Raw genomic sequence first — 27,680 nt, 5'->3', positions numbered from 1 at the left:
TGATATACTGTATGTGATATAAGACTGACCTGTATCTGATATACTGTATGTGATATAAGACTGACCTGTATCTGATATACTGTATGTGATATAAGATGGACCTGTATCTGATATACTGTATGTGATATAAGACTTGCCTGTATCTGATATACTGTATGTGATATAAGACTGACCTGTATCTGATATACTGTATGTGATATAAGACTGACCTGTATCTGATATACTGTATGTGATATAAGACTGACCTGTATCTGATATACTGTATGTGATATAAGACTTGCCTGTATCGGATATACTGTATGTGATATAAGACTGACCTGTATCTGATATACTGTATGTGATATAAGACTTGCCTGTATCGGATATACTGTATGTGATATAAGACTGACCTGTATCTGATATACTGTATGTGATATAAGACTGACCTGTATCTGATATACTGTATGTGAAATAAGACTGACCTGTATCTGATATACTGTATGTGATATAAGACTGACCTGTATGTGATATACTGTATGTGATATAAGACTGACCTGTATCTGATATACTGTATGTGATATAAGACTGACCTGTATGTGATATACTGTATGTGATATAAGACTGACCTGTATGTGATATACTGTATGTGATATAAGACTGACCTGTATCTGATATACTGTATGTGATATAAGACTGACCTGTATCTGATATACTGTATGTGATATAAGACTTGCCTGTATCTGATATACTGTATGTGATATAAGACTTGCCTGTATCTGATATACTGTATGTGATATAAGACTGACCTGTATCTGATATACTGTATGTGATATAAGACTGACCTGTATCTGATATACTGTATGTGATATAAGACTGACCTGTATCTGATATACTGTATGTGACATAAGACTGACCTGTATCTGATATACTGTATGTGATATAAGACTGGCTGTCAGCATCCACTGCTGTTACATTGTTTATTGTGTAGCCAGCCTTAGCCGCTGCAGGCACAGTAAACTCATAGCGTCTCTGGTCAAAGACAGGTGCGTTATCATTGATATCCACCAGGCTCAAAGTAAGCTTCATTTGGCTGACATTTGTGCCATCATTTGCATAAACTGTGACATTAAAATAGTGATCAGCTTCGTCTTCATAGTCAAATGTGTTGTTTGTCACTCGAATTTCTCCTGTGACATCTGAAGTTGTAAATGTGAAGAATGCTGTTAATCTTAGATGTTTCAGTTTGACCTTCATCTAATAAAAATTAAAATGTTTGAACTTCAGTGAATTCCCTGTTAAAAACATGTTGCTTTAATTTGTGCTAATTTTCTCATCACCAACATGTATTCACTCATATCGTATATATGCATTTTAAAATTAGTGGCACTTTTTGATATGACATTCTACAATACTCTTTACAATTAACCAGTAAACACGAGAACCATCTCCATTCTTCATCTTCCTCCCAGCAGCTATGAGAAGATAACTTGTATATTTACCATCAATAACAAACCCCCTTGTTATACTAAGTGTATCCAGAGAATATGTCACCTTCCCTGGAGTAATGTCATTGTCAGTGCTGTTAACAACCAGGAGCTACAATAAAATGAACAACAACAACAACAACAATAATAATAACAATTATTATATGCAAAATATAATTTAATTTAAAACTGCAGTTCAGAATAAAAAGCTCCCAAAAACATGTATTAAAATAATTTATAAAAACAAACCAGCACAAGTATATGACTTTCTTTCTTAAAAAAAGGTAATAATCAAATGCCTCAGATAACATAATATGGGATGAAACACACATAGTGGTCAAATAAAGATAATCAATTAAAATTTCAAGTATGAAAGTGACATTAAATGAACAAATAGTAAACGACATATTACAAGTACATGTATTTTATAAAAATAAAGAAAAGTTTGAATGCCCCCCCCTCCTATAAAGATCCATATGTTACTTACAATGCCTTCATTTGTTGTATTCTCCTTCAGTTCAATGTGGGATCCATTACAGCTGGCACAGAAGATCACAGGAGCTATGTCATTGATGTCCATGATTTCTACAGTTATATTTGTACTACTACTCCTCTCTCCACCATCAACTGCCTTAATAGATAATATATATGAATATTAAAATAACTAATTCATGTCCAGGATTTACTACTACTCCTCTCTCCACCATCAACTGCCTTAATAGATAATATATATGAATATTAAAATAACTAATTCATGTCCAGGATTTCTACAGTTATATCTTTACTGCTGCTCCCACTAGTGCTCTTGATTTGGTCTGAAAGTGAAATTTAAGAACACAAATAATCTAACATGGTCTTAAACAATGAGTAAGACCATTTCAGAACTGACAGCCAAGTAAGTTGTAATATATGCAATTGCCTCCCCTCACACGTTCTCCTATCGTGAGCAGAGTTGTCCTCCATTGTGAGGGGAGGAAATTGCTAGACCACTTATTTATGTTAGGTCATTTTTGATCTTCATGATGTCTATATCAAACACAACAAATCACTTCCATCTTGTTACTTACCCATACAACAATCTTAACATTAGGGTCATCCATGATATGTCTATATCAAACACAACAAATCACTTCCATCTTGTTACTTACCCATACAACAATCCTCACATTGGGGTCATCCATGATATGTCTATATCAAACACAACAAATCACCTCCATCTTGTTACTTACCCATACAACAATCCTCACATTGGGGTCATCCATGATATGTCTATATCAAACACAACAAATCACCTCCATCTTGTTACTTACCCATACAACAATCCTCACATTGGGGTCATCCATGATATGTCTATATCAAACACAACAAATCACTTCCATCTTGTTACTTACCCATACAACAATCCTCACATTGGGGTCATCCATGATATGTCTATATCAAACACAACAAATCACCTCCATCTTGTTACTTACCCATACAACAATCCTCACATTAGGGTCATCCATTGTGTCTCTATCAAATGACTTGGTGACCATCATCTCTCCAGTGGTTGCATTGATGCTGAAGTGACCTGCAGAAATCCAATTCAATAACAAGAAATTTAACATAAATAAATGTTTTGTGAATGAAAACAATAAATGAAATCATTATAGCCTGTAAGTATATGCCATGTTTACTATGCTTGAGATTCATTTTCAAATCTGACTGTAGAGGAAACTATTTAAAGCAATTTATTCTTTACATGAAAAATTGTTAAACTAGTCATTGCATGTTGACTCCAAACTTATAAAGTACGGATTTTTTTAGAACAGGGCTAGACCCTGACTTGTCTGTGTACAGCTAAGATTTGTGGCTGTACATATGTAGATGATATTACCAGTATTACATTGAAAGTTAATACCTGGTGGGTCTTGCTCTCTGATAACATATCTTATGATTTGATTGGTTCCAATGTCTGCATCATGAGCGGTGAGGGTCACTACATGTCCAGTGTAACTTTCATTCACACTCCTGGACCAGAAGACACTGTCACTGTCAAACACTGGGGTGTTGTCATTGATGTCATTTATATGAAGATGTACCTGAAAATATCAGTGACAGTACAGAATGAAGTGGGGAGCAAATGTCACTTTTAAGAGTTGAACTGATCAATTATTTCCTTATTTATACATTTGTTTATATATTCACCACAATATGGTGGATAGAAAAAAAGAAAAGAATAGTAATACATAAAAATCATTCCAAAAGTTAAAATATAGTAATAAGTTAAAATACTTTACAAGAGGCAATAAAATTGAATTTTTTTTTGTGATTTAGTGTTGTCCCTGTCAATAAGAACTTAAAAATGTCTACAATATTTCCTGAGATGGGACTACTAGATTCGTACCAAGGGATGATACAAAGAGGAATACATATAATGTCATAAACAAAACTAAGTCATCATCATACTGTCAGTGAGGTGGTATAAATTACAAATATTCAAAGATGAGATACAATATACTGGTATAATGAAAAGGAAAAAACTTCACAATGAGGAAAGGAGTTAAATAATAACTCAGTTACAACCACCATTTACCTGAGCCACACTGCTGAGCTCTCCAGGTGCACTGACACGTACACTACACAGCATGGCATCCATCTTACCAGTTGTGTTGTAATAGTCTTCTCTGTCCAGTGTGCCATTGAGACGGATTTCTCCTGTTGTCTTATTGATAATAATAAACCTGGACCCTGAGCCACAGTCCAGATCAAAGTTACACTTCTTCTCCTCGCTAGATTTGGTGTAAGTTAAATTTATCACTGGCCAGGGGTAGTGCTGCTCCTCTGTTATATTGATGTAATAGTCCAAGTTATCAAATTTGCATGGTACATTTTGACCTAAACTTGAAAATGTGATGTTTGCACATGTAGAAAGAGGTGGGGAGCCGTTGTCAGTTGCTTCCACTGTGAGAACAAAATGTTTACATTTTTCTTTGGATTTTATACATGTATCTTTGACTGATAATAGGGCAGTGTTTGAAATGTCAAAGCACTCTCTACAGGGATTATCAGTACCATGAGATGACATGTTGCACGGGTTACTTGGAAGAGAATATGTAATATTTCCATTCTCTCCAGAATCTTTATCAAGGGCCACCATGGGAATGACTAGCCCATTTTGTAATGCTAGACTTATGTCTGAAATCAAAAACTCAGGTGGGTTGTCGTTGATGTCCTTAATGATGACCTTGACCTTTGCACTAGTATTGCAAGCATCTTTGCCGTTATCTCTAGCATAAACTTTGAAACTTATATCTAGAGCATGATTCTCATCATAGTCAAAAGGGTGCCGCATTGTTATATTTCCTGATGTGGAGTCTATTTCAAATGCTTGTTTGTCTGGCTCGCTCAAGTAGTAAGTAACGGTGCCATTTTCTTTTGCATCAGGATCTGTGGCCTTGACCTGAGCAAATGTGCCGTTCCAACCCTCATCAACGTAGACAGTGTATTCATCTTGGTCAAACTTGGGTGAATTATCATTAATATCTCCTATATCCACCTGGACTGTGGCAGTGGAAGAATGTGATGTACATGTTGGAGAAGAGTCGCACTTTGAATCATCCACAATGACATGAAACTTTATTGTGCCATTTGGGATTTTCTCACGATCAAGGCTACTGTAAATCCAGATCTTACCGGACGCAAATGGGTGTTTCATTCTGAAATTTCTATTTTCATCATTTTCCGCAATTCTGTAGTGCAGTGATGTGGTGCTGCTGCTGTCCCTGTCTGTGGCTAAGACTTGACCGATAATTGTGTCCACTTCTTGGTCTTCTGACACATTAAATTGATAGAATTCCATCTCAAATTCAGGAGCATTGTCATTCACATCAACCACTGTAATATTAACTATTGCTGTGTCATTGTACTTCCCATCTGAGGCTGAAATCAGGACAGTGTGACTGTCTGTCTCCTCTCTGTCCAAAATACCATTGGTGCAAATAACCCCTGATGTGTTGTTAATTTGGAAGGCATCTGTCCCATTCAGTAGTGCATAGTGTATCAAAGCATTTGATCCAATATCCTTGTCTGATGCTGCTATGAGTGGCTGCCAAAGTAATGAAATATACATTGTAGTACTATCAACTCCTTTGATTTTAATTTCTGGGTTGAAGAAAAATTTTTGTATATGTAATACAATAAACTTTAGGACAAACAATTTTACATGTAAACTACCAGTCAATTAATCATCATTATCTGTGGCCATAAAAAATCACCTTGTCATTTGGAGGCACGCACAATGTATTTTTTAGGAAGTGGCTTTTTGGACAAAAGAGGTGCACTCATGAATGTCCATACCACCTGTAAGTATCTCATCTCTACCAACTATTAAACTGACAGCAGGCATAAACAAAAAGCTAATTAAATGCAAGTAGTTCAATTAACATTAATCCTTCATTTTAATTTACATACTGCAATATGTTATAATACTGAGTAAATCATAATGATCTAAATTTACTATATTAATATTAATACCTGTAATTCCACTGTAGCACCTGTTGTGTTCTCTTGTACTGTTCCCTTGTAGGTGGTATGAGAGAAAACAGGTGCATTGTCATTGTCATCTCTGATAGTGATATTTACAATGGCTATCACCTGGAAAACAAGATAGTGATGATGTACTTTACATGTAAACTGTATATATGTATATTTATTTAATGGAGATCAATCCACCATGACTATCTACATTCAGGGGCGGACTGAAGCTGCCCTCTGGGTCTTCTGGAAAACAGTCAACATTTTTTATGTATACATTGATGGGCATCTATTTTTTCTGTTGGAAGATGGTCAATTAGAGGATGGATCAATAGAGATTATTTGGAAGAGTCAGAAAATATCTCTGGATCTGCCCCTGACAATATATATATTAAACATATTTACATAATATGTAACATCTATATGCTGTGCATTGTCAACATTTAAGTTGAGACATATTGTTTTTTAAATTTACTGTGAAACCTAGCACTGTCGTCATATGAGTCATATCAGTCTGAAAATTAATTTCATCTTTGGCTACTAGAGGGCAGTAATCTCACCAGTGGACCAATAAAATACACTCACCACAGATTGACAGCTGACCAATAAAATACACTCACCACAGATTGACAGCTGACCAATAAAATACACTCACCACAGATTGACAGCTGACCAATAAAATACACAAACAACAGATTGACAGCTGACCAATAAAATACACTCACCACAGATTGACAGCTGACATATAAAATACACTCACCACAGATTGACAGCTGACATATAAAATACACTCACCACAGATTGACAGCTATCCACTTCCTCCTCTAATGCCATCACATACACTATATAATTGTCATTTTGTTCCCTGTCAAATACTTTGTTTGTATAGATGAATCCCTATAAATAATAGAATTTAGTAAAGTATACTACAATGAAAGGAATATAGACTGATATTGTGATACACCATACCGTAAAAAATCACAGCAGCATGCTTTACAAAGCTTGACTTTGATTCACCATAAGTTAATCTTTTTTCTTCATCATTTTCTATAAATTTTTAACAGACTGACAAAGTAGCACAGTACCAAGATCCCATCTGAAATATTAACATAAATAGATAAAACAGAAAATATTGTACCAAGAAAAAAATCTTACAGTTGTTTCATTGATGAAGAACATCATTTCATCTTGCTTTGCAGTCACTTGAAAGTTGTAGTCAGAGAAATTTGCTCGAGCTGTTTTATTGGTTACTAAATGTAAAGAGTTGTTGTAATTTCCTTCCAGTAAGAAGGCCTCGGTGGTGTTCTCCAGGTTGAAGGAATTAGGATTATACTTCAGAACAGTCACTCTGACTGTAGCATTGGCTGTGAAGTTCTCATCTGATGCCCATACCATGAACTCAAGGTAAGTGTCATTGTTTGACTTGAAGCGCTTTTCTCTAAGGAGGTTTCTGAAACGGATTTGATCATTAGTGTACAGTGCTCCTGTTTCTTCATTCACCAAAAATAGTTCCTTCACTGAATTCCTGGCATCTTCCACATCTGTTATGGAGTATGTTATGTGTGTAGAATCCCTGTCAGTGGCAGTGGTCATATTGATCATTGTAAAGTACCTAGCACCATCTGGCACTGAGAAGTTGTAGACACTTTCACTGAACTCTGGAGGTTCATCATTCACATCAATGACATGCACTGTCACAGGTACAGTGTAGTGGCTGTCATCCAGGGTAAGATTGAGGCTGAAGTGAAAGCTCGAGTTCTGCTCAAAATCCAACCCTTTTGAAAGCCAAAGGTGGGTCAAATCTTGCAATACACTTATACCAGCAGGTGCTCCAACAAAGTCTACACTCCTCAAAGCAGGAACACTTATATTTCCAAATGTTATATTATCCACATTTTCCTTAATGTTGATCTCAAACTGATCAGCAAGGAATATAATATCCACTGTAGTGCTGTTATATTTGGGAGGTGTTCCTAAATCTCTGGCCTCCACTGTAACCTGTACTGTGTATGCTATGAGATCTTCAACATCACTGATCACATCTGACATATTAAGTCTACTGCTGGTATAAATCTGTCCATAGCTGTTGATATTCAAGAAGCCCAAAGGGTCAGAGATAATTGTGTACTGGAGTTTAGAGTTGTTCCCCAGATCTCCGTCCACAGCTTCTACCACAGAGACAATGGTGTTTTCATGGCTGCCATTACGGAGGATGGCAGAATAAGACTGTTGGGTGAACTGGGGTACATGGTCATTGTCATCAATTATGGTGATTGATATTGGAACTGTAATGGGTGTAAATGGTGACAATGAGGTCTGAACCTTTACCTCATAAATATTTTGAATTCTGGCATCTAATCTTGTGTTGAGATACAAAGTGTTTTCAGAGACATTGTAAAACAATCCTGGTATTTCTGGTTCTGAAGTCACTGAGCAAGTTCCTCCATGTGAGTTCAGGTTTCCACATAAGTTCTGGAGGGCAAAGTTATTTTCTGTGTCATTTTCAGTCACAGACACCTGCCATGACTCAGCAGAAATGAGGACTCCAGCAATGGTTGTGGTGACATGGACACCATCTGTGACAGATATGGAGAAGTTGACAAAATGAAAAGGAGCTTGAAGCTGTGCTGGGAAGGAACTTGTGGTCTGCAATTGTCCACAGTGAGAAATTTGGAAATATTCTGCTCCAGTGTCATCAAGGCTGAACTCCAGTGTTGATCTGACAATGTCACTGGCCCTGATGCTGAAAATGGTCATATTTGGAGGTGATGAGTTCCTGACAGTCCCAAAGAAATGGTCTTCATTCAGAAACAAGGGGATTTCATCATTGGTGTCTGACAACTGAACATGTATAGGTAAAATCCAGGTAATGTCTGCTGTTATTGCAGTTAATGTAAGGTCATAGTTCTCCTTTAATTCAAAGTCTAATGAACCCTGCAGCACCAAGGCCTCTTCAGCCACCAGTCCAAATGTAGAGTCATTTCCAGAGAGGCTGCATGTTCCTTGTAGTAAGAATTCTGGACTGCAGATATTTGGCTGTATAACACTTCCATCTGGGGTGTCCTCGGGCACCTTGATATATAACTGATCTGCAGCAATGACAACCAGAAGTGAAACATGGGAGGTATAGACACCATCTGTGACCTGAGCTGTCAAATTGACCATGTGAATTAAACTGTTGGAGAAGTTCATAGATGACAAACTGAACACTTGACCATAGTTATTTATCAGGAAGTTCTCAGTGTCATTCCCAAGTAATTTGTATGTGATATTCTGAACCTGGTCTGCATCCTCTGCTGTGAGGGTGGTAAGAAGGGTATACGGGTTAGTCTCCCTTGTAACAGTAACATTGTACTGCTGCTGAAGAAAGAGAGGTGGATTGTCATTGACATCAAGTACATGAACTGTGACAGTAATGTTCTTTTCAATGGTAGCAATAATGGCATTCAGTAATAATATGTAAGTATTCCTTGACTCAAAATCCAAATCTGAAACAATTTCAAGGTCACCTCTGTGTACTGCAAATGTCCCTGTTGGGTCAAGAATACTGCAGTTGGCATACTCATAAGCTGACATATTTCCACACAAGTTAGGAACCACAGTATTGCCCACTGTTTGGTTCTCTGGTATATGGTATTCTAGATCCAAAGCATACACAAGGACATGGACCATGGTCTCACTGAAATGGAGACCATCAGAAACACTCACTTTGCCTTCAATAACTTGAAGAGAATTTGGCATAAAATCCATCTCAATTTTTGTTTGCAATTGTCCACAGTCAGTCAACCAAAAATAGTAACTTCCTTCAGTGAGGTTATAGACCAGATTGGCACCGTCATCACCATCTTCTGCTTTTATCACAGCAATACTGGTGTTAGCTGGGCTTGCTCTTGGAACTGCTAGATAACATTCTCTCTGATCAAACACTGGAATGTGTTCATTCACATCCAGCACCTCTAACACAATTGGAACTGTAAGAACAGAGAAACCGCCATAGGAACAGTTCAGCAGCAGGTGATACTCTTGTATGGACTCATAATTCAAGTGATAGATCTCAAGTTCATAATTATTGACATAAAATACAGCACTGTCATTGACAAATGCAGAAAGAGAACTATCAACAATGGAAGTCCCATTTGAAGAAATATAATCTATAATTTGAAGATGTTGGAGGTAAGAATGTTCTTCAATCTTCAGTCTTACTCTAACATCCCTGATGACCAGTAGAACCTTGGATGTGAATTCCTGGGAGCCTTGCAAGGCAGTGACAAGGAGTTCATATACCTGCACAGCACATCCAAAGGGGCAAACATATGTATTAACAGGAATAACATCAGTTGTGTACAATTCCCCCTCTGATGTCACTCCTAGGAAATCCTGTGCAGAGTTGTTTCCATGTAAATGAAATCCTGTCACTGCAGGGGGGCTTCTATCTGCATCCATTACTGTGAACCTAAATATGGATGTTCCCACCTCAGTATCTGCAGATATCACAATCCAGTAGATAGGGACATTTACATCTGACATCCCTGTGGTAAAGTTTTCACCATAGGTTGTAGATTTGCTATAATACTGAAACATCACAGGATACTCATCAATGTCTTCTACCATCACTGTTATCTCCATTGTGGTCTCAACACAGTCTCTACTACTAATATCTTCAATGCTGCTTTTTGTCATACGAGCTTGGACCAATATCACATGTGTTTTCTGGACTTCATAATCAAGAGGTCTGGTCAGTATTATAGCTCTGCTTTCTGTGAGGTTAAAGGTTCCATTGCCATCACTGAGTAAGGTAAAGTCAAAGTCCTGTGTTGGGTTGGGTATTCCTCCAGTAAGTGTCAGGTTATATAACACTGAAAACAAAGAGGACACGGTAGTATGACTTGCATTTCGTAAAGGAAAATTTCTTCACAGAAATTCTTGAATAGGGGCCACCCCCTTCTTTCACCTTTATTTCAGTCATAACAGCGATTTAGCCATACAATAATACGCATGCAATTCTTACAACATATATATATATATATATATATATATATATATATATATATATATATATATATATATAACAAAACACTTATGTATAAAGCAAGAGAAGTTGAATGTTAAAAAATATCTGGCCCATTTTTGAGAATGAATTGCATCTTACCTCTGTTGAGTATTTCAGACAGTTAAATTAAACCCTATATTATGTAAGCATGGCTGTAAACCTAGTTTTGGTGACAGCTAGAGGAATGAATTGCAGAATACAATTACTTTTCACTTTCAGATTACATAACTCTCATGATTTACAAACCAGCTAGTTATAACAGTGCTTATTCCATACCTGTCCCCACACTTGTGTTTTCTGGGATGCTCAGAGCATGTTTCCTGGTAACAAACTGAAGGGAAGATACTGGTACTGTAAAAATAAAGAATAGCAATAAGTTTACAATGTGTTATTCAGCTTAAAAAATATGTGCTTAAATTTCTTGGATATCTTAAAAAGCCTGTAATACATGTGTTACATCAGTAAACCTATCTTAACTTAACACATGAAAATTGGTATCTACATATTGATCTTCACATCAAACACCTTTAATTTCAAATTTTAAACCACACGTTAAGTACATCTGATAATAAAAAGCATGTTGTTATCAAATGTTCAACTACTGGTACACAATGTAACAGTATTATGCCCACACATATCATAATTATTGCAGTTTATGTCCTGGCATAAGTTTAAACCATTTCCATTTCTGCTTTAACTTGCTGAAAACAAAGGATGGCCATCTTCTTGTACTCACCTGTAGTTCTGGGAGAAGACATGGTTGTTGGTGCTGTTTTCACACTGGACATTGCAGCTGTTGTATCTAATGTGGGTGTTGTTGTCTTTACTGTAGATGTTGTATTCAATGTAGATGGTGTACTCACTGTAGATAGGATTGTCTGTACTGTAGATGTTGTCTGTACTGATGATGATGTTGTCTCTAGTGTAGATGGTGTATTCACTGTTGATGGGGTTGTCTGTACTGTAGATGTTGTTGTTGCCTCTACTGATGATGGCATTGTCTCTTTTGTAGATGGTGTATTCACCGTAGATGGCGTTGTCCATACTGTAGATGTTGTTGTTGTCTCTACTGATGATGTTGTCTGTACTGTAGATAGTGCATTCACTGTAGATGGGGTTGTTTCAACAATTGTAGAAGATGTGATTTGTACTGTAGATGGTGTCTTCAATGTAGATAATGTGTCTACTGTAGGCGTTGCTGGTTCTACCACAGATGATGTTGTCTCTAGTAAAGTTGTGTTGCTTTCTTCTGTATATAATGGTGTTGTACCCACTGTAGATGCTGTTGTCTGTACTGAAGAGGATGTAGATACTGTAGATGTAGCATTCACTGAAGATGTTATTGGTTCTACTGTAAATGTTGCTTTGAGTGTAGATATTGTGTCTGCTGTAGATGTTGCATTAACTATAGATAAGGTTGTCTCTACTATAGATGGTGTTGTTGCAAACATTGTAGATGATGTTGTTTTAACTGTAGATGGTGGCTTCAATGTTGACGATGCCTTTACTGTAGATGTTGTCTGTAGTATAGGTGATGTTGTCTCTGGTAAAGATGATGTCTCTGATGTAAGTGGTGTTGTCTTTATGGTAGATGTTTCTGGCTCAGTTGTAGACGTTGTTGCTATATCCACTGTAGATGATGTCTCTAATAAGGATGGTGTTTCCACTGCAGATGTTGCCTCTACTGCTGACGACGTCATATCTACAGTTGATGATGTTGTCTGTACTGTAAATGATGTTGTATCTATTGTAGATTTTGTTGTTTTCTGTACTGCTGATGATGTTGTCTGTACTGTAGAAGGTGTTGTCTGTATTGTGAATGTTGTATCTGTTGATGATTTTGCTGTTGTCTCTTGTGTTGATAATGTCTCTACTGCTGGTGATACCAACTCTACTGTTGATGTTGTCTGTACTGTAGATGGTTTTGTATCTACTGTAGATGTTGTTGTTGCCTCCAGTGTTGATGATGTTGTCTCTATTACTGATGGTGTTGTTTCTACTTTAGATTTTGTTGTTGTCTCTTGTGTTGATGTTTCCACTGCCAGTGATGTCTTCTCTACTGTAGATGCTGTTGTCTGTTCTGTAGATGGTGTTGTATCTACAGTAGATTTTGTTGTTGTCTCTCCTATAGATGTTGCTGTCTCTTCTGTAGATGTTGTAGAAGCCTTAACTGTAGATTTTGTGGGCTCCATCATTGTTGTCTCAACTTTTGATGTTGTCTGTACTGTAGATGTCTCTACTGTAGATGGTGCTGTCTCTAATGTAGATGTCTCTACTGTAGATGGTTCTGTGTCAACTGTAGATGTCTCTACTGTAGAAGGTGCTGTGTCTCCTGCAGATGGTGCTGTGTCTACTGTAGATGTCTCTACTATAGATGGTGCTGTCTCTAATGTAGATGTCTCTACTGTAGATGGTTCTGTGTCTACTGTAGATGTCTCTACTGTAGATGGTGCTGTGTCTCCTGCAGATGGTGCTGTGTCTACTGTAGATGTCTCTACTGCAGATGGTGCTGTGTCTACTGTAGATGTCTCTACTGTAGATGGTGCTGTCTCTACTATAGATGTCTTTACTGTAGATGATTCTGTGTCTACTGTAGATGTCTCTACTGTAGATGGTGCTGTCTCTACTGTAGATGTCTCTACTGCAGATGGTGCTGTGTCTACTGGAGATGCCTTTACTGTAGATGGTGCTGTGTCTACTGTAGATGTCTCTACTGCAGATGGTGCTGTGTCTACTGTAGATGTCTCTACTGCAGATGGTGCTGTGTCTACTGTAGATGTCTCTACTGCAGATGGTGCTGTGTCTACCGTAGATGATGCCGTTTCTACTATAGATGTTGTCTCTACTGCAGAAACCTTCACTGTAGATGTTGTAGACTCTACCATTGTTGCATTTACTCTTGGTTGTGTTGTCTCAACTGTTGATGATGTTATATTCGCTACATATGGGTCTATCACTAATGCAGATGTTGTTGTACTGTCTACTGCAGATGTTGTAGACTCTACCACTGCTGTCTCTACTGTAGGTGTTGTTGTATGTACTGATGTTTTTGATGTTGTTGATGTCATTTGCTCTGCTGAAGTTGTTGATGTTGATGCTGTTGAAAGTGACATTGCTGTCATTTCCCCTTCTGTTAGTACTGTAGATGATGGTGTGTTCAGGGCTGATGTTGTTGTAGCTGATCCTGATGTTGTCATATCCCCTTTTGTCTGTACTGTAGATGATGGTGTGTTCAGAGCTGATGTTGTTGTAGCTGATCCTGATGTTATCATATCCCCTTCTGTCTGTACTGTAGATGATGGTGTGTTCAGAGCTGATGTTGTTGTAGCTGATCCTGATGTTATCATATCCCCTTCTGTCTGTACTGTAGATGATGGTGTGTTCAGGGCTGATGTTGTTGTAGCTGATCCTGATGTTGTCATATCCCCTTCTGTCTGTACTGTAGATGATGGTGTGCTCAGAGCTGATGTTGTTGTAGCTGATCCTGATGTTGTAATATTCCCTGCTGTTAGTAATGTAGATGATGGTGTGTTCAGAGCTAATGTTGTTGTGGCTGATCCTGATGTTGTCATCTTTGTTGTCTCATTTTCTGATAAAACTGCAGGGGGTGTCTGTAGTGAAGATGCAGAAGACTTAGCTGACTCTGCAGGTTTTGATGGCTCCACTGTGGAAACTGGACTTACTGGAGATGCCACTGTGACAGTTGTTTCTACTGAGGTACCTGTAGATGTCTCTGTGGTATAGGGGGTAAGAGAAGATGGTTTTAATGAAGCAGACTGCTGTACTTTTGTAGATGACTGTGATGATGTAGATGACTGTGATGTTGCAGATGACTGTGATGATGTAGATGACTGTGATGATGTAGATGACTGTGATGTTGCAGGTGACTGTGATGATGTAGATAAATGTACTGGTGTAGGTGTTGTAACTGATAACTGATAGGACTCAGCTGTTACAGATGTTAATGTAGATATCGTGGTCAGTGAGGTATGTGAAGGTTGTGTTTCAGTTGGTTGAAGACTTCCCAGCCAGACTACACAGTAGATCCACACAGCAATGGAGTCTTTATGAACCATCTTTGATTCTTCACTGGCACTGAAAAAAAATTTAGCACGACTTTTCAGTAAAATTTCAGTGAAAACAATATGACAAAGTAGGATATACAGTCATGCAAAATTTCTAACAAGAATTAAATCACATGAAGAAATGAACCTGTTTAGAAAAAATAAAAGGAGGTGCTCGAGATCAATAGTCAAAGTTTTCAAGTATGATGCATACATTAAACTGAAACAGACACAAAACTAGGCTAAGTATGAAATGCTGTAACACCAATATTTTATGTACAGCAGTTGACATAACAAACTCTGAGTTGAGCTATGAGTAACACAAGGTTCACTGTGATTTAAGTCCTGAAACATTTCTCTAATCAGCACATGACATGAAACATTTTTAATCAGCAAATGACAGCAGCTTTAGGCGACTTTCACATGGAAATCTTGTGTGCAATAAGTCACTTTTTCCAATTTGCTATTTGCAATGTCAAACCTGAGTAAATACAATCAAGTTTATTCAAACAGCATAATCTTTTTCTCTACCAAATGTGTGTGTGTGTGTGTATGTTGGGAAAGAGAGGAAGATAGCAATGCATAATGATAGGACAACTTGCTTTATAAAGAGATGAAGGTTACTCATAACTGACATTTTGTCGGGAAATTCCAAAGAAATATAATTTTTGGTTACATTCACAAATCAGCCTTGTGCAAAATACCTTAACTTGTACCCTATCTTTATCTTCTGTCTGTTTACTGAACAGAGGCACAGGGTGTTGATAACCTTAAAGTAAGGCTTCACACGCTCTCCCCAATTGTCAGTGGATAAATTCTCATGTCTGTATGATGCAGTTTTTGGTTGTCTGAGATACTACATGTAGTAGCTAGTGCCCTAGTTTTGCTTTTATTTCTATAGCAATTATCTCTTCCATTTTTCAGGTTATTAGATAACTGTTGACGATCAGTTGCATGCACCTTAAAACAATTATGATGAATTAGTTAAAAAATTTTATTTTACTTTGATGTTTACTCTACTGGACAATAGTAAAGTAATTCAGAAGTTTGGCAGTGTAGTTCTAGGATGAGCAAATAACCTTTACCGTAACCATGACAACGCTAGTCAGGTGATCACAGTGTCCATGTTGTTATCCTCCACCATCACAGATTTATCTGCCACAAATAAAATCCATTAACTTAAAGTTCATAGATGGCACTGTAATTTATAAATTGTGTGATAATAAAAATCTATGTGACAAGAGGCCAACCTTTTTCCTCTCCTGTGTTTTCTTCCACTCCTGATACTTCCTCCTGATAAATCTGAAACATAAATTAATTAGTTTTCAGTTATAGTCACTATGAGACCTGGTCTAAGTTTAAATCATACCAAATTAAAGTATAGGCCTGAGAAACTTATCAGCAAACAATGTGTGCATTTATCATGTATCAAGAAAGCTAAAAGGGGGCACTTTCATTTTTTTTCCTTTTGGTTGTGCTCACAAATGGAGAAAATGTCCATCCAGCAAAAGCTCTTTTTCAAAACAAAGAAAAGGGTTATGGAATTGGATGGAATTGGTTAATGTTGACAACAAATAGTAATGCGGGTAACATACATTCTCTCTTTCACATTTTAACATAAAATTTATCTTTCAAAACTTTTTTATTTTTTTCATAAATGTGTTATTATCAAATACTTCTTATACACTTACCTTTTAGTTATGAGTGTAAAAGTCTGTTTTGTTCCATTCACCTTAAACAGCAAACATATCTCAACACTGTGTAAACTTTGCGTTAAATTGGGTCTCTCACTGAAGGGGCATCGCAGGAATGATGGTTTGTGCACTTTTCAGATGATTAATTTGACGCTATCAGTAATCTCGGCAGGCTGACATAACTGCGAGATAGAAGGGTCTCTATGCCACAGCTGAGGAAACCATTGATATCTTGTGATCATATGTCACAGTTCAGGGACCAGAGATTCAGGGAGCAAACAGGCAACGTACTTCTTGTCCTCAGACTGTGCCCCCTGACTTCTGAGCAGAATATTAGCCCAAATCCTCTTCTTTGAGAGGAAAAAAAATGCACCATGCACCACATTACTGCAGACTTTATAAACTTCAAAATGCCACAAATAGCATGCACATAAATAAAATTAAAATTCAAGGGATCATGCCCCCCCATACAATGTATATACTAAATTTTGACACCTGATTCTCTTCACCCATACAGAGGACAATGACACCAAAGGTTTGCTGTGCAAATATCAAAACAACCAAGCCAACAGTTACTATACATGTCCATTCAAGGCTAAATTTTAGAACTTCCTAGTTGTGGTAGTCAGCACACATGGGGGTATGTTTACCACACTGCAGATAACATAGGAATACATATCAGCCAGTCTATCAACACTAGTTTATCGTCTTATTTCCTGATATAGGCCATGTTATAGTTTATAGTAACTAATAGTAGTCAGTTACTATGGATACAGACAAACATAGTTTAAGTATATAGTGTTCTCAAGTCACTGATATCTGGTATTCTTTATGTGGTCTTGTAACATAAACAAGTCTGACAAAAGGGACCCATAAGGTCACCTCCCATTGTATATCTCAGCACACACAGAAATAAAATCAGTGGCAGTAGTTTCTATTCTTCTTGAGATTTGTTCTATATGATTCTCCTCATGATAGTAATTAATGTTCATTTAAAAAGAACCCTTGAAATTATTTCAGGCCACTGTAACTATAGTCTTTTTCCAATCTATTTTAGTCAAGATGGAAATGTTGGTTTAGAGGTTAGGACCAAAAACAAATTCTTACATGCCACTCTGAGATGGTGATGGTGTAGTAAGAGCAGGGCCTCTGCAGTCATAAAAGAATTGTTCAGTTAATTAGCAATGCACAGACAGATCAAGAAAAAGGCTGAAACACTAACCCTCTTTTTTACCTCTCTTTCTACCTTCATTTTCCATGGTTCAGAATCACAATACTACAATGAAATCCTAGGCAGCTAACTTTTCCTCTTTCTTTCAGTTACATTGTCTGGGTCTGGGAAAACCTCTTGGCTTTCCTTTCTTTGGTGCAAGGTTCCCCTCTGCCTCCATGTAATTACCCCTTGAAGCATTGTTTGTGCGCTTTATCTATTCATGTATGTACCACTACGGGTTTCTTTTCTTTAGTTTTCAGTAAAAAATGTCAACATGGTATTCTCAAATACACATGGGTGATTTAAGCCCCCCTCCCTCTACACACACATTTTTTCAAGAACAGATTTTCTTTCTTACTGGAACTCTACAACAATTATCAATGCTGTCTCAACTCTCTGTTGGGTGGCATAATTCTTTCGCGTTAAGTGCAGAAAAATTATCATCATAAAACTAGACCAAAAAAAAGACCCAGCTGTGAAATAAGTAATGAAATGCCAGACTTAGACTTATGGAATGGACAATTTTATTTACCAAGAAAAAACTAATGTTGTATTAAAGCAACATATACTTCCCTTCATATTAACGGATTTTCATAAGAAAAGACAGTGTTATATTTTGTTTTTGTTACTTGGGACATAAATGTAACAACAAAGTAAAAAATCAGACGTAACTGTGAATACTCCCAAGTATCAACTGGATTTCAAAACGCATCAGAATGAACTGATACTTATTCTGAATTTTAGGTCATATGAATTACACACATTAATTTTTTAAAAGCGATATTTGACTTTATAGATAAATTTCATTATGACCTGATAAACACTGATACAAAAAAAAAAAAAAAAAAAAAAAAAAAAAAAAAAAAAAAAACATATCCAGAACTGAAATGACATTAAATTAAAACAATCGAGTCTTTTGCAGGTCCTTTTTCGCGGTCCTCGGAGTTGACCTACAGTAGAAGCCACAAGTTTCTGCATGGTTTAAACTTAAGTTGAACAAAATATCAAACAAATTAGACACTGCTGCAGCACAAAAGTTTCATTTGGGGAAAATAATGCCTTCTGCTCATGTCTGATTTCTCTCCGTTTCAGTGTACACCTCATTGTCAGGTAACTTTACGCTAGAAATCCTACAGCACACTTTTCGCAGTTTCTTTGACAGTAGGACACATACTGTCGATGCGGAGTGATATAACGTCGTTTTCTCGCGCCAGGACGTAACGTCGGGCTCAAATTTTGTAAAAATTTAAACTTGGTCGAAAAATGGCTATATACTTTAAATAAATGCATACTTAGCAAGTCTAATACGATATTATGATTGTGGGGTATGTAGACTTCATATTCACGTAGCCTTCTACTGAAATTTTGTCGTTTAGAGTGAGCTTGCGTTCGTCAAAGTCGCACTGAGCGGTAAAATTTGACCTTGGCAACATCGTAACATTGGCCACTATTCCTCAACTAGAGAGTGTGCGGGAAATTCCGGATAAGAGATAACGTATCTTTTAATCAATATTGTATGTATAAAAAATCATTAAAATCCATCTTTGGAAAAAATTGTTGCAGAATTTTTTGTACCAAAAATCGTGCAAAATCCAGGTTTTTGCGTCATCCATGACCCAAGACGGGCCCAACTCGGCGTTTGTTTACATTTGCAGATTACTTTATTTTGGCGATTATCACCGGTTATTTTGGATATTATTACAGTTTTCAATTGATAGTCAAACAATGCGTGTCAGTTTTATATCTAACTTGTAAATTTAATATTGTTGCACCTTCTTTTTCTATGCCCTACTACCGGTACATGTACCTTGCATATGTTTCAATGTTACTTATGAAATTATGTAGGTAATTGAACATTTCTGAGTCCAAAACTTAAGTTTAAAATAAAACAAAATTGTTTTTCTTTATTTTGCACAGACAAATTCATCGTTTCTTAAATTAATATTTTAAAGGGTTAACAACTGTTTTACTGAGATTCACATTTAAGAATAAATAGTGTAAAGAACCCATAGGAATATACAATATATATTCCATTTTACCACCAAAATGGTAGTTTTCACAATTATTTTGGAAACTGTTCTTGCCATCCAATCACATGGTGGCTGTACTCTATAATAATCTTTTGAAATATTAAAATTAATTAAAAAATTAACAGTACAGACTAATTTTGAATGTCAAAACTGATTCAGTACCCCGGTAACTATTGGTAAGAAGGGGGAAATTGTCATTTACTCCAGGAGAATCCATTTTGGGCTGATATGAACAGTTACCTCTTTTATATTCAATAAAAAATAGAGGGTAAAAAAACAACAGGATAAAATTTTATTTTCAAAACAATGGTACAAGTATACATGCACAGGAAGTCCATATGCATGAGCGCTAGTAAGAATTCACAAAGTGTGTAAAAATGTAAAAAATACATAAATAAAAATTTCCAAAATTAATATAAAATTTCCACTTTCATTGCACTAGGTTAATGACTTTCCTATCTTTTTTTTTTTTTTTTTTTTTTTTTGCTGAAGAAATATTCATACATGTTCCATCTTCAAATGCATTATCTCAAAATACATTAGCTATCCTTTTAAGACTTGAAATAAGAGAAAAATATGCTGATCACCAAGGAAAATTTATGTCTTTATTCAAAACAGTTTCATATGCTTGTATTTGATATCTGATATCAAAATATGGGAATACACTGTATGTAACTTGCTTCCTAAAAGGGCTCTACCTGTATTTGTGAACACCAGGCATTATATACTGGATATAAATGGATGTGGACTGTAAATATATTCAAAATACCTCTTTTACTATTCTGACATTTTTTTTCTTTTTAAATTCTTGTTTGAATGTGAAAAGCAGCCTGGCTCCTGGGAGTCCAATTAGAAAAAATGTGTCCATAATAACACTTGTTTGCAACACTGCCATCCAATTATCTTAAAGAAATACCACCAAAGTCATATTTCTTTTTAAAAATTCAATTTTTTATGTTTCAAAAAATGTAAGTGCTGCCAAAGAATACTTTGATAACCAATTTTCACTAAGGGCTTGGTGACAGTTTTTTTTAATATGACTAATAGGAATGCATGATAATGCTGCAGCATATCATCGTGATCACTTTTCAGGGCACTTCAAAGCCTGGCAGACATTCTGTAATATCTGAAAAAACTGTTCTTCTTTTATCTGGAAAAAAAAATCAGAATAAATTCAGAATTTACAATTCCATGCAACTAAAAATAAAAACAATCTGTTTACACCCCTTTTCAATATATAGGTCAATTTAACATAAAAAAAATTGACTAACAATGAGAGAGGGTCGGAAGATATGTCCAAGTGGTACTTAACTAACACAAGTCTAGGAACTCACATTATAAAATAATAAATACTGGCTTTATCTTTTTTCATACAAAAAAACAGAAAATGGATTATATTTTAAACCTTTATTACTGTTGATCTTAGAACCATATGACATTATCCAATAGATCTACTTCATTTTAACTTAAGTAAAAAATCTACAACTTCAACAGTAAGCGAGTATGGTGTATAAATGTCTCAACTTTCATTTTCATACCTGTACTAGCAAGTCATTGATTTTGAAATTTTCAATGATTTATAAAATAAACCCTACACTTTCAAATTGACCTTTATACTAAAAATGAGTGTTAACTGATCATGAAAAAAGCTCATAGTACATAAATACTTCTACCATTCTACATGTATATCCAAACATCTTTTTCCTTACATCAATGTTAGAAAGTTTTTAAATTTTTATCAGCCTGAAAATAAGACAAGGGAAATGTTAAATCTTGCCAAATACTCCCCTGATCTATTGCTAATTATTACAAATAAAAGGTGATGTATTCATAATTCAATCAATATATACAACTCTCAAGCACATTATCTATGCTTCACATGACAGGTGCTCGCAATGCTACGTTATACAGCTACAGTACACGTACGTACTAATTAAGGCACATATGTCGTTATGTAATATTAGTATTCTAAATAACACTAGATCAAAAGTTATTATTAAACTGAACTGTAGTCGGAGTTAGATTACTCTGAATGAGCCTGCGTCGGTCACACGGTGCACATTTTAACAACAAATCTACAAGATACAATGTATAACAAATGTGTTTGATTATGTACAGTATGTAGTGGAGCGAAACTAGCACATTTCTCGTAATAAAAAACATTTATTTATATTTTAAAATCTAAATAATTTGCATACGTACCTGATAATGAGTCTCTGACATGCTATAAATATGTGGGTTCCATATTTCAGCAAGGATAAAAATCATAACTTGCCGCACAACCTACTTCACCTGTCCCTGCCTCGTGGTAAATTGCGGGGTTTCGTTGGAAAGCACCTCAGTTCACCTCTCGTTTAGTGGGCGGGATTTCGGTAAATTTACTAAATTTGTATTAAGTTTTTGGTCTTTGATAAAAGAAATGTTTATTCTGTTTCTTAAACTTATATTTGACTTAATATGGGTCTATAAAGGTGCATTTTAGCACCCAAATCTGTGCGTCACATGATTTGTATCACATGACTTTTTTGAACTTCCACAGTTCAAGGTCAAAAAAATACTGTCGTAGCAAGTTATGGAACATCATTGCTTTGCGTGAAAATTGAGGTTAGTCAATAACTTTTTTGGATGAATAAACGTAATTTTAAGTTCGGGAAATGAATGAGATGTGCACTTTTATCGGAGGTGCCTCAGGGGAGAAATTTTGCTCTGTTTTTTCACAACTTTTCGGATTTTCTGTCGAGACTTCTTAACCAGAGAGTGTGCGGGAAATTCCCTTCAAAATCGAAAACCTGGATATATATTCGACCATTTTATCAATTTTAAGCCAATTTCGTATTTGGAAACAATTTCCTCGCAATATAGTCCCTCGCTATACAAAAGCATTTTCGGACACGTAAAATTTTCAGTTTTCTTGATTCGGAGAGAAATAATTGTAACTCTGTACACTGCATTGACAAAAGCTTACAGTTTTTCAATAGACGGATAACTCCTCGTTTAGTCTCTAAAACATGGAAAGTCAATTCACTGTAGTTTTTTCGCAAAGTTTATTTATTTCAGACCTACGGATTTTTCATCGCGCCGCTTTTTTGGCGCTATTTCGTGACGCGGATGTACCAAAAAATCCATGACGTTTCAAATCACACCTAAATCCTGACAGTATGTGTCCTACTGTTGAGTGTTGCGGCAACTCGCTTGTACGCGCGTACACTGCCGATATTGATAATTATAAAATATCCATGACTATTTGATTGTTAGAAAATATTTAGAAATTTAATGCTTATTTAAAAATAATAAATCATTTAAACTTAGACCTTTCTACAAATATGCAGAGGAGTTAATAAGTTACAATGAAAAAGAGACGACTTTGCAGCTTGCAGTCATAAAATCCGGTCAAGGTCATCAAGATGGAGGAGAATCTCTTCGGCCGGCTTGACCAAGATGGTAATATTTTTATTTTGACTATTTAAGCATTTTCTTTTAAGTTAAATAAAGAGTGCTGTATACGCATATGCTTTCCTTTTTATGATTCAATAAATGCAATTTAAATGGCTGCGTTTGAAATAATTAGTCGCAGATAAATCCTTGCCAGCGTGTCACATCTTTTGAACTTGCTGAACTTCATTAGAACACTAGGGGCGTTTATTAAAAAAAATCACACGTTTATTAAAAAATATTGAATACTTTCTCTTTTATTTATTTCCGTCGGATTTGTGTGTTTGTCAATAACAAGTCTTAAGTTCAAGGCATTACTGTTTTGTTTTCATTTACCAAAACTTATACCCTTTGGTTTTCTTTCTTTTTGTGCCCCAGATTCTTTCAAGGAATTCCTGCATGAACAGTTTGATGTGAAGACGTATGCCAACCAGGCTATACAAGCAGGAGTGGGAATAACACAACAGCTGGGAAAGTTGGCAGAGGGAATAAGTCTGCTCGATAGAGAACTACATTCACAGGTATATACACTAGGTCTCTAGATGCATTTCTTCTTTTCTTTACCTCAGAATATATATGTATATAAATTTCAATATCAGCGACTTTCATAGTAACCTCACTTTTCCCTGTCTCCCTCTGCACTTCTTGTATGCCTCAGCATTAATGACTCACAATCATATTACGCACACACACATACTAGTACATGTACACACATGCAAGCACACGCCACTTTAGCTCAAATTATGTATGTTTTATGTGTCAGGTTGTGGCTCACCATGAAGACTTGTTATCTCAAGCAACAGGAGTTGAGACTTTGGAAGGTAAAAAAATGTATTTCTATGTAATGTGCTTCTTGTAAATTATTGGTAAAATAAGGTAATGAGAAAATTAACCAAAAGAAGACCTTGTGATAAGGTTGAAATGTCTCAGTCCAGTATTTGATTTAATTTTCTCATTATCTTAGTATAAATTATATATTAACTGGATGAATCTAAACATTTGCTTTCATGTTTTTTGTATTATGTTATTTGGGTACTTGGTAAGAAGTATGAAGAGTGAATTGTCCCTGTATTGTAAAGATGATACAGTGCTTGATTACGAACTAAATAAAATGCTTTAGGAGGTGAAATAATAAAATCAATATACTTATGAAAGAGATCCAACTCCCAAAACTATTAAGCATAAGAAATATTATTCTTTTTAAGGAGTTTTGCAGATGATGCAGACACGGATTCAATCCCTGCTTTCTGCTGTAGAGAGGTATGTGGTTTTCTACTGTAGAGAGGTATGTGGTTTTCTACTGTAGAGAGGTATGTGGTTTTCTACTGTAGAGAGATATGTGGTTTTCTACTGTAGAGAGATATGTGGTTTTCTGCTGTAGAGAGGTATGTGGTTTTCTACTGTAGAGAGATATGTGGTTTTCTACTGTAGAGAGGTATGTGGTTTTCTACTGTAGAGAGATATGTGGTTTTCTACTGTAGAGAGGTATGTGGTTTTCTACTGTAGAGAGGTATGTGGTTTTCTACTGTAGAGAGGTATGTGGTTTTCTACTGTAGAGAGGTATGTGGTTTTCTACTGTAGAGAGGTATGTGGTTTTCTACTGTAGAGAGATATGTGGTTTTCTACTGTAGAGAGATATGTGGTTTTCTACTGTAGAGAGGTATGTGGTTTTCTACTGTAGAGAGGTATGTGGTTTTCTGCTGTAGAGAGGTATGTGGTTTTCTGCTGTAGAGAGATATGTGGTTTTCTACTGTAGAGAGGTATGTGGTTTTCTACTGTAGAGAGATATGTGGTTTTCTGCTGTAGAGAGGTATGTGGTTTTCTACTGTAGAGAGATATGTGGTTTTCTACTGTAGAGAGGTATGTGGTTTTCTACTGTAGAGAGAGATGTGGTTTTCTACTGTAGAGAGGTATGTGGTTTTCTACTGTAGAGAGATATGTGGTTTTCTACTGTAGAGAGATATGTGGTTTTCTACTGTAGAGAGGTATGTGGTTTTCTGCTGTAGAGAGGTATGTGGTTTTCTGCTGTAGAGAGGTATGTGGTTTTCTGCTGTAGAGAGGTATGTGGTTTTCTACTGTAGAGAGGTATGTGGTTTTCTACTGTAGAGAGGTATGTGGTTTTCTACTGTAGAGAGGTATGTGGTTTTCTACTGTAGAGAGATATGTGGTTTTCTGCTGTAGAGAGGTATGTGGTTTTCTACTGTAGAGAGGTATGTGGTTTTCTGCTGTAGAGAGGTATGTGGTTTTCTACTGTAGAGAGGTATGTGGTTTTCTGCTGTAGAGAGGTATGTGGTTTTCTGCTGTAGAGAGGTATGTGGTTTTCTGCTGTAGAGAGGTATGTGGTTTTCTGCTGTAGAGAGGTATGTGGTTTTAAGGACAACCAGGTAGCTGAATTTATTTAGAACACATTGCAAGGTTAAAAATGTTTAGGCAATCTATGGGCAGAGTACTTGAACCATGTAATGAGAATATTACCAGCTACAACAAAGTCAGATAAATGCTTGCAAACATATCCCATGCTAACACATTGTGTACGTGAAAGAAATTGGTACAGTTTTAATGAAAAAAAGTACATCAAAATCTTTTTTCTCTTTCTACAGGATACGGGGCAAGGTGGTGGAACCATACACTAAAATCATCACTAGGACATCACAGTTGCGGAGACTACAGGAGACATGTGATTTACTGCGCAGGATCATCAGAATTTTGTACCTGAGTAAACGGCTGCATGGTCAACTACAAGGAGGTGCCAGAGAAATCACCAAGGCAGCACAAAGCCTCAATGAGTTAGGTACAAACCAGTTATTTATTTAATATTTGCTTTTTTCTATAACAATTGCTAGGATTTATAGGTTTGCAGTTAAACTGGCCTTGTTAAATGCCTTGTTGCCTGAATCTGACATATTCATGGTGCAAATTTTGAAGTTAAAAATTAACCCTCATCCACCTTTCAGGGGCCTCGCAGGCCCGGACCCATGTATCTTTTGCTCTCTCTTCGTTCGCATGAGGTTTTGAGCCTGTACCTTTCATGTAATCCTCAAGCAACTTATACCCCATCAGTGGATAAATAATTAGTTTTGAAATAATTTACTTTTGGAAAAGTTAGTCCCATGTCCTGGAAACCGGGCCTCTGAGGCCCGGTGTAACATGAAAATCTGACTCCCCCCATGAAAATTTGACTCCCCCTCCACAAAACTTCATAAATCTTATTTTATTTGAGTATATGACTGTGATCTTGTAGTATGTAAAATGGAGGATACATTGGCACTTTTTTAGTTTGCAGGTGAATATTTTCATGAAAAAATAAGAAAATTAAAAATGTGCACTTAACCGCCCATTGCCTCCCCTATGAAAAAGCTATTTATTTGATATTGGATGATCATTTCTACACCTTTCCTTTAAATTTACTTTATGAAGATTATATTGGAAATATTTGTAAGTTTGATGGTGGACTATTGGGTGAAGAAAACTAAAAAAAAACATGAAAAATAAGAAAATTAAAAAAAATGTGCATTTTATCACCCAATAACTCCCCTATGAAAAAGCTATCTATTTAATATATGATGATAATTTCAACACCTTTCCTTAACTTTTACTTTATGAAGATTATATTAGAAATATTTGAAAGTTTTACTGTAAAATATTGGGTGAAAAAACTAAAAAACATGAAAAATAAGAAAATTAAAAATGTGCATTTTATCACCCAAAAACTCCCCTTTGAAAAAGCTATCTATTTAATAATTGATGATCATTTCAACACCTTCCCTTTTAGGATACTTTATTAAAAATATATTGGAAATATTTAAAAGTTTGATGATAAAATAGTGAGTGAAAGAATGAAAAAGAAATCATGAAAATCTTCATTTTTATACCCATGAGATTTGGACTCCCATGAAAAAAAGGACCTATTTTATATTCGGTCACCATACCATTGTTTTCCACATAGTTTGCACAGAGCTAACAGGTTAAAGTCACACAGTTCATTTGGTCATTGTCTGAAAGTCAAAAATACAACATTATAAAGAAATGTGATTCACATTCCATATTAAATATACAGATTACCTCTCTGGGGTGTAGATCTGTCCAGTATTAAAGTGCCTGTTTTCTCCCAGATTCTCTCTGAGCTGGTAGATCTGCTAGTATTAAAGTGGCTGTTTTCTCCCAGATTCTCTCTGAGCTGGTTGATCTGTCCAATATTTAAGTGCCTGTTTTCTCCTAG

General features: G+C 36.1%; 2 protein-coding genes and 1 long non-coding RNA gene across 3 annotated transcripts in view; 1 reads left to right on the top strand and 2 right to left on the bottom strand.

Moving 5' to 3' along the window:
• The window catches only part of LOC106172188 (uncharacterized), a 30,080-nt gene extending 10,928 nt beyond the window's left edge, over positions 1-19,152 (bottom strand). Inside the window, exons 1-13 of the mRNA XM_087014943.1 lie at positions 16,784-19,152; positions 16,343-16,394; positions 11,765-15,123; positions 11,305-11,379; positions 7,134-10,834; positions 6,774-6,875; positions 5,979-6,098; positions 4,039-5,550; positions 3,364-3,544; positions 2,936-3,033; positions 1,951-2,094; positions 1,479-1,575; positions 894-1,175 (exon numbers count right to left, since the gene is read on the bottom strand). Coding sequence (XP_086871069.1) covers positions 894-1,175; positions 1,479-1,575; positions 1,951-2,094; positions 2,936-3,033; positions 3,364-3,544; positions 4,039-5,550; positions 5,979-6,098; positions 6,774-6,875; positions 7,134-10,834; positions 11,305-11,379; positions 11,765-15,104 — 9,652 coding nt within the window. The 5' untranslated portion in view covers positions 15,105-15,123; positions 16,343-16,394; positions 16,784-19,152. The remainder of the gene's footprint in view (positions 1-893; positions 1,176-1,478; positions 1,576-1,950; positions 2,095-2,935; positions 3,034-3,363; positions 3,545-4,038; positions 5,551-5,978; positions 6,099-6,773; positions 6,876-7,133; positions 10,835-11,304; positions 11,380-11,764; positions 15,124-16,342; positions 16,395-16,783) is intronic.
• LOC106172186 (conserved oligomeric Golgi complex subunit 5) overlaps positions 7,277-27,680 on the top strand; it is a 33,259-nt gene continuing 12,855 nt past the window's right edge. The window contains exons 1-6 of the mRNA XM_087014944.1: positions 7,277-7,382; positions 23,359-23,470; positions 23,840-23,982; positions 24,225-24,282; positions 24,667-24,721; positions 26,062-26,252. Coding sequence (XP_086871070.1) covers positions 23,434-23,470; positions 23,840-23,982; positions 24,225-24,282; positions 24,667-24,721; positions 26,062-26,252 — 484 coding nt within the window. The 5' untranslated portion in view covers positions 7,277-7,382; positions 23,359-23,433. The remainder of the gene's footprint in view (positions 7,383-23,358; positions 23,471-23,839; positions 23,983-24,224; positions 24,283-24,666; positions 24,722-26,061; positions 26,253-27,680) is intronic.
• On the bottom strand, positions 20,299-23,068 carry LOC147760947 (uncharacterized). Its single transcript, XR_015334969.1, has 2 exons — positions 22,232-23,068; positions 20,299-21,179 (listed from the first exon to the last, which is right to left on the bottom strand). It is a non-coding gene; the product is annotated as an uncharacterized LOC147760947 (long non-coding RNA).

The sequence above is a fragment of the Lingula anatina genome, chromosome 6, assembly GCF_051362555.1.
Source record: "Lingula anatina isolate TDL-2025a chromosome 6, LinAna3.0, whole genome shotgun sequence".
NCBI classification, from domain to species: domain Eukaryota; kingdom Metazoa; phylum Brachiopoda; class Lingulata; order Lingulida; family Lingulidae; genus Lingula; species Lingula anatina.
The sequence above is the reverse complement of the archived record's forward strand: the minus strand, read 5'-3'. Positions and strand labels throughout refer to the sequence as shown.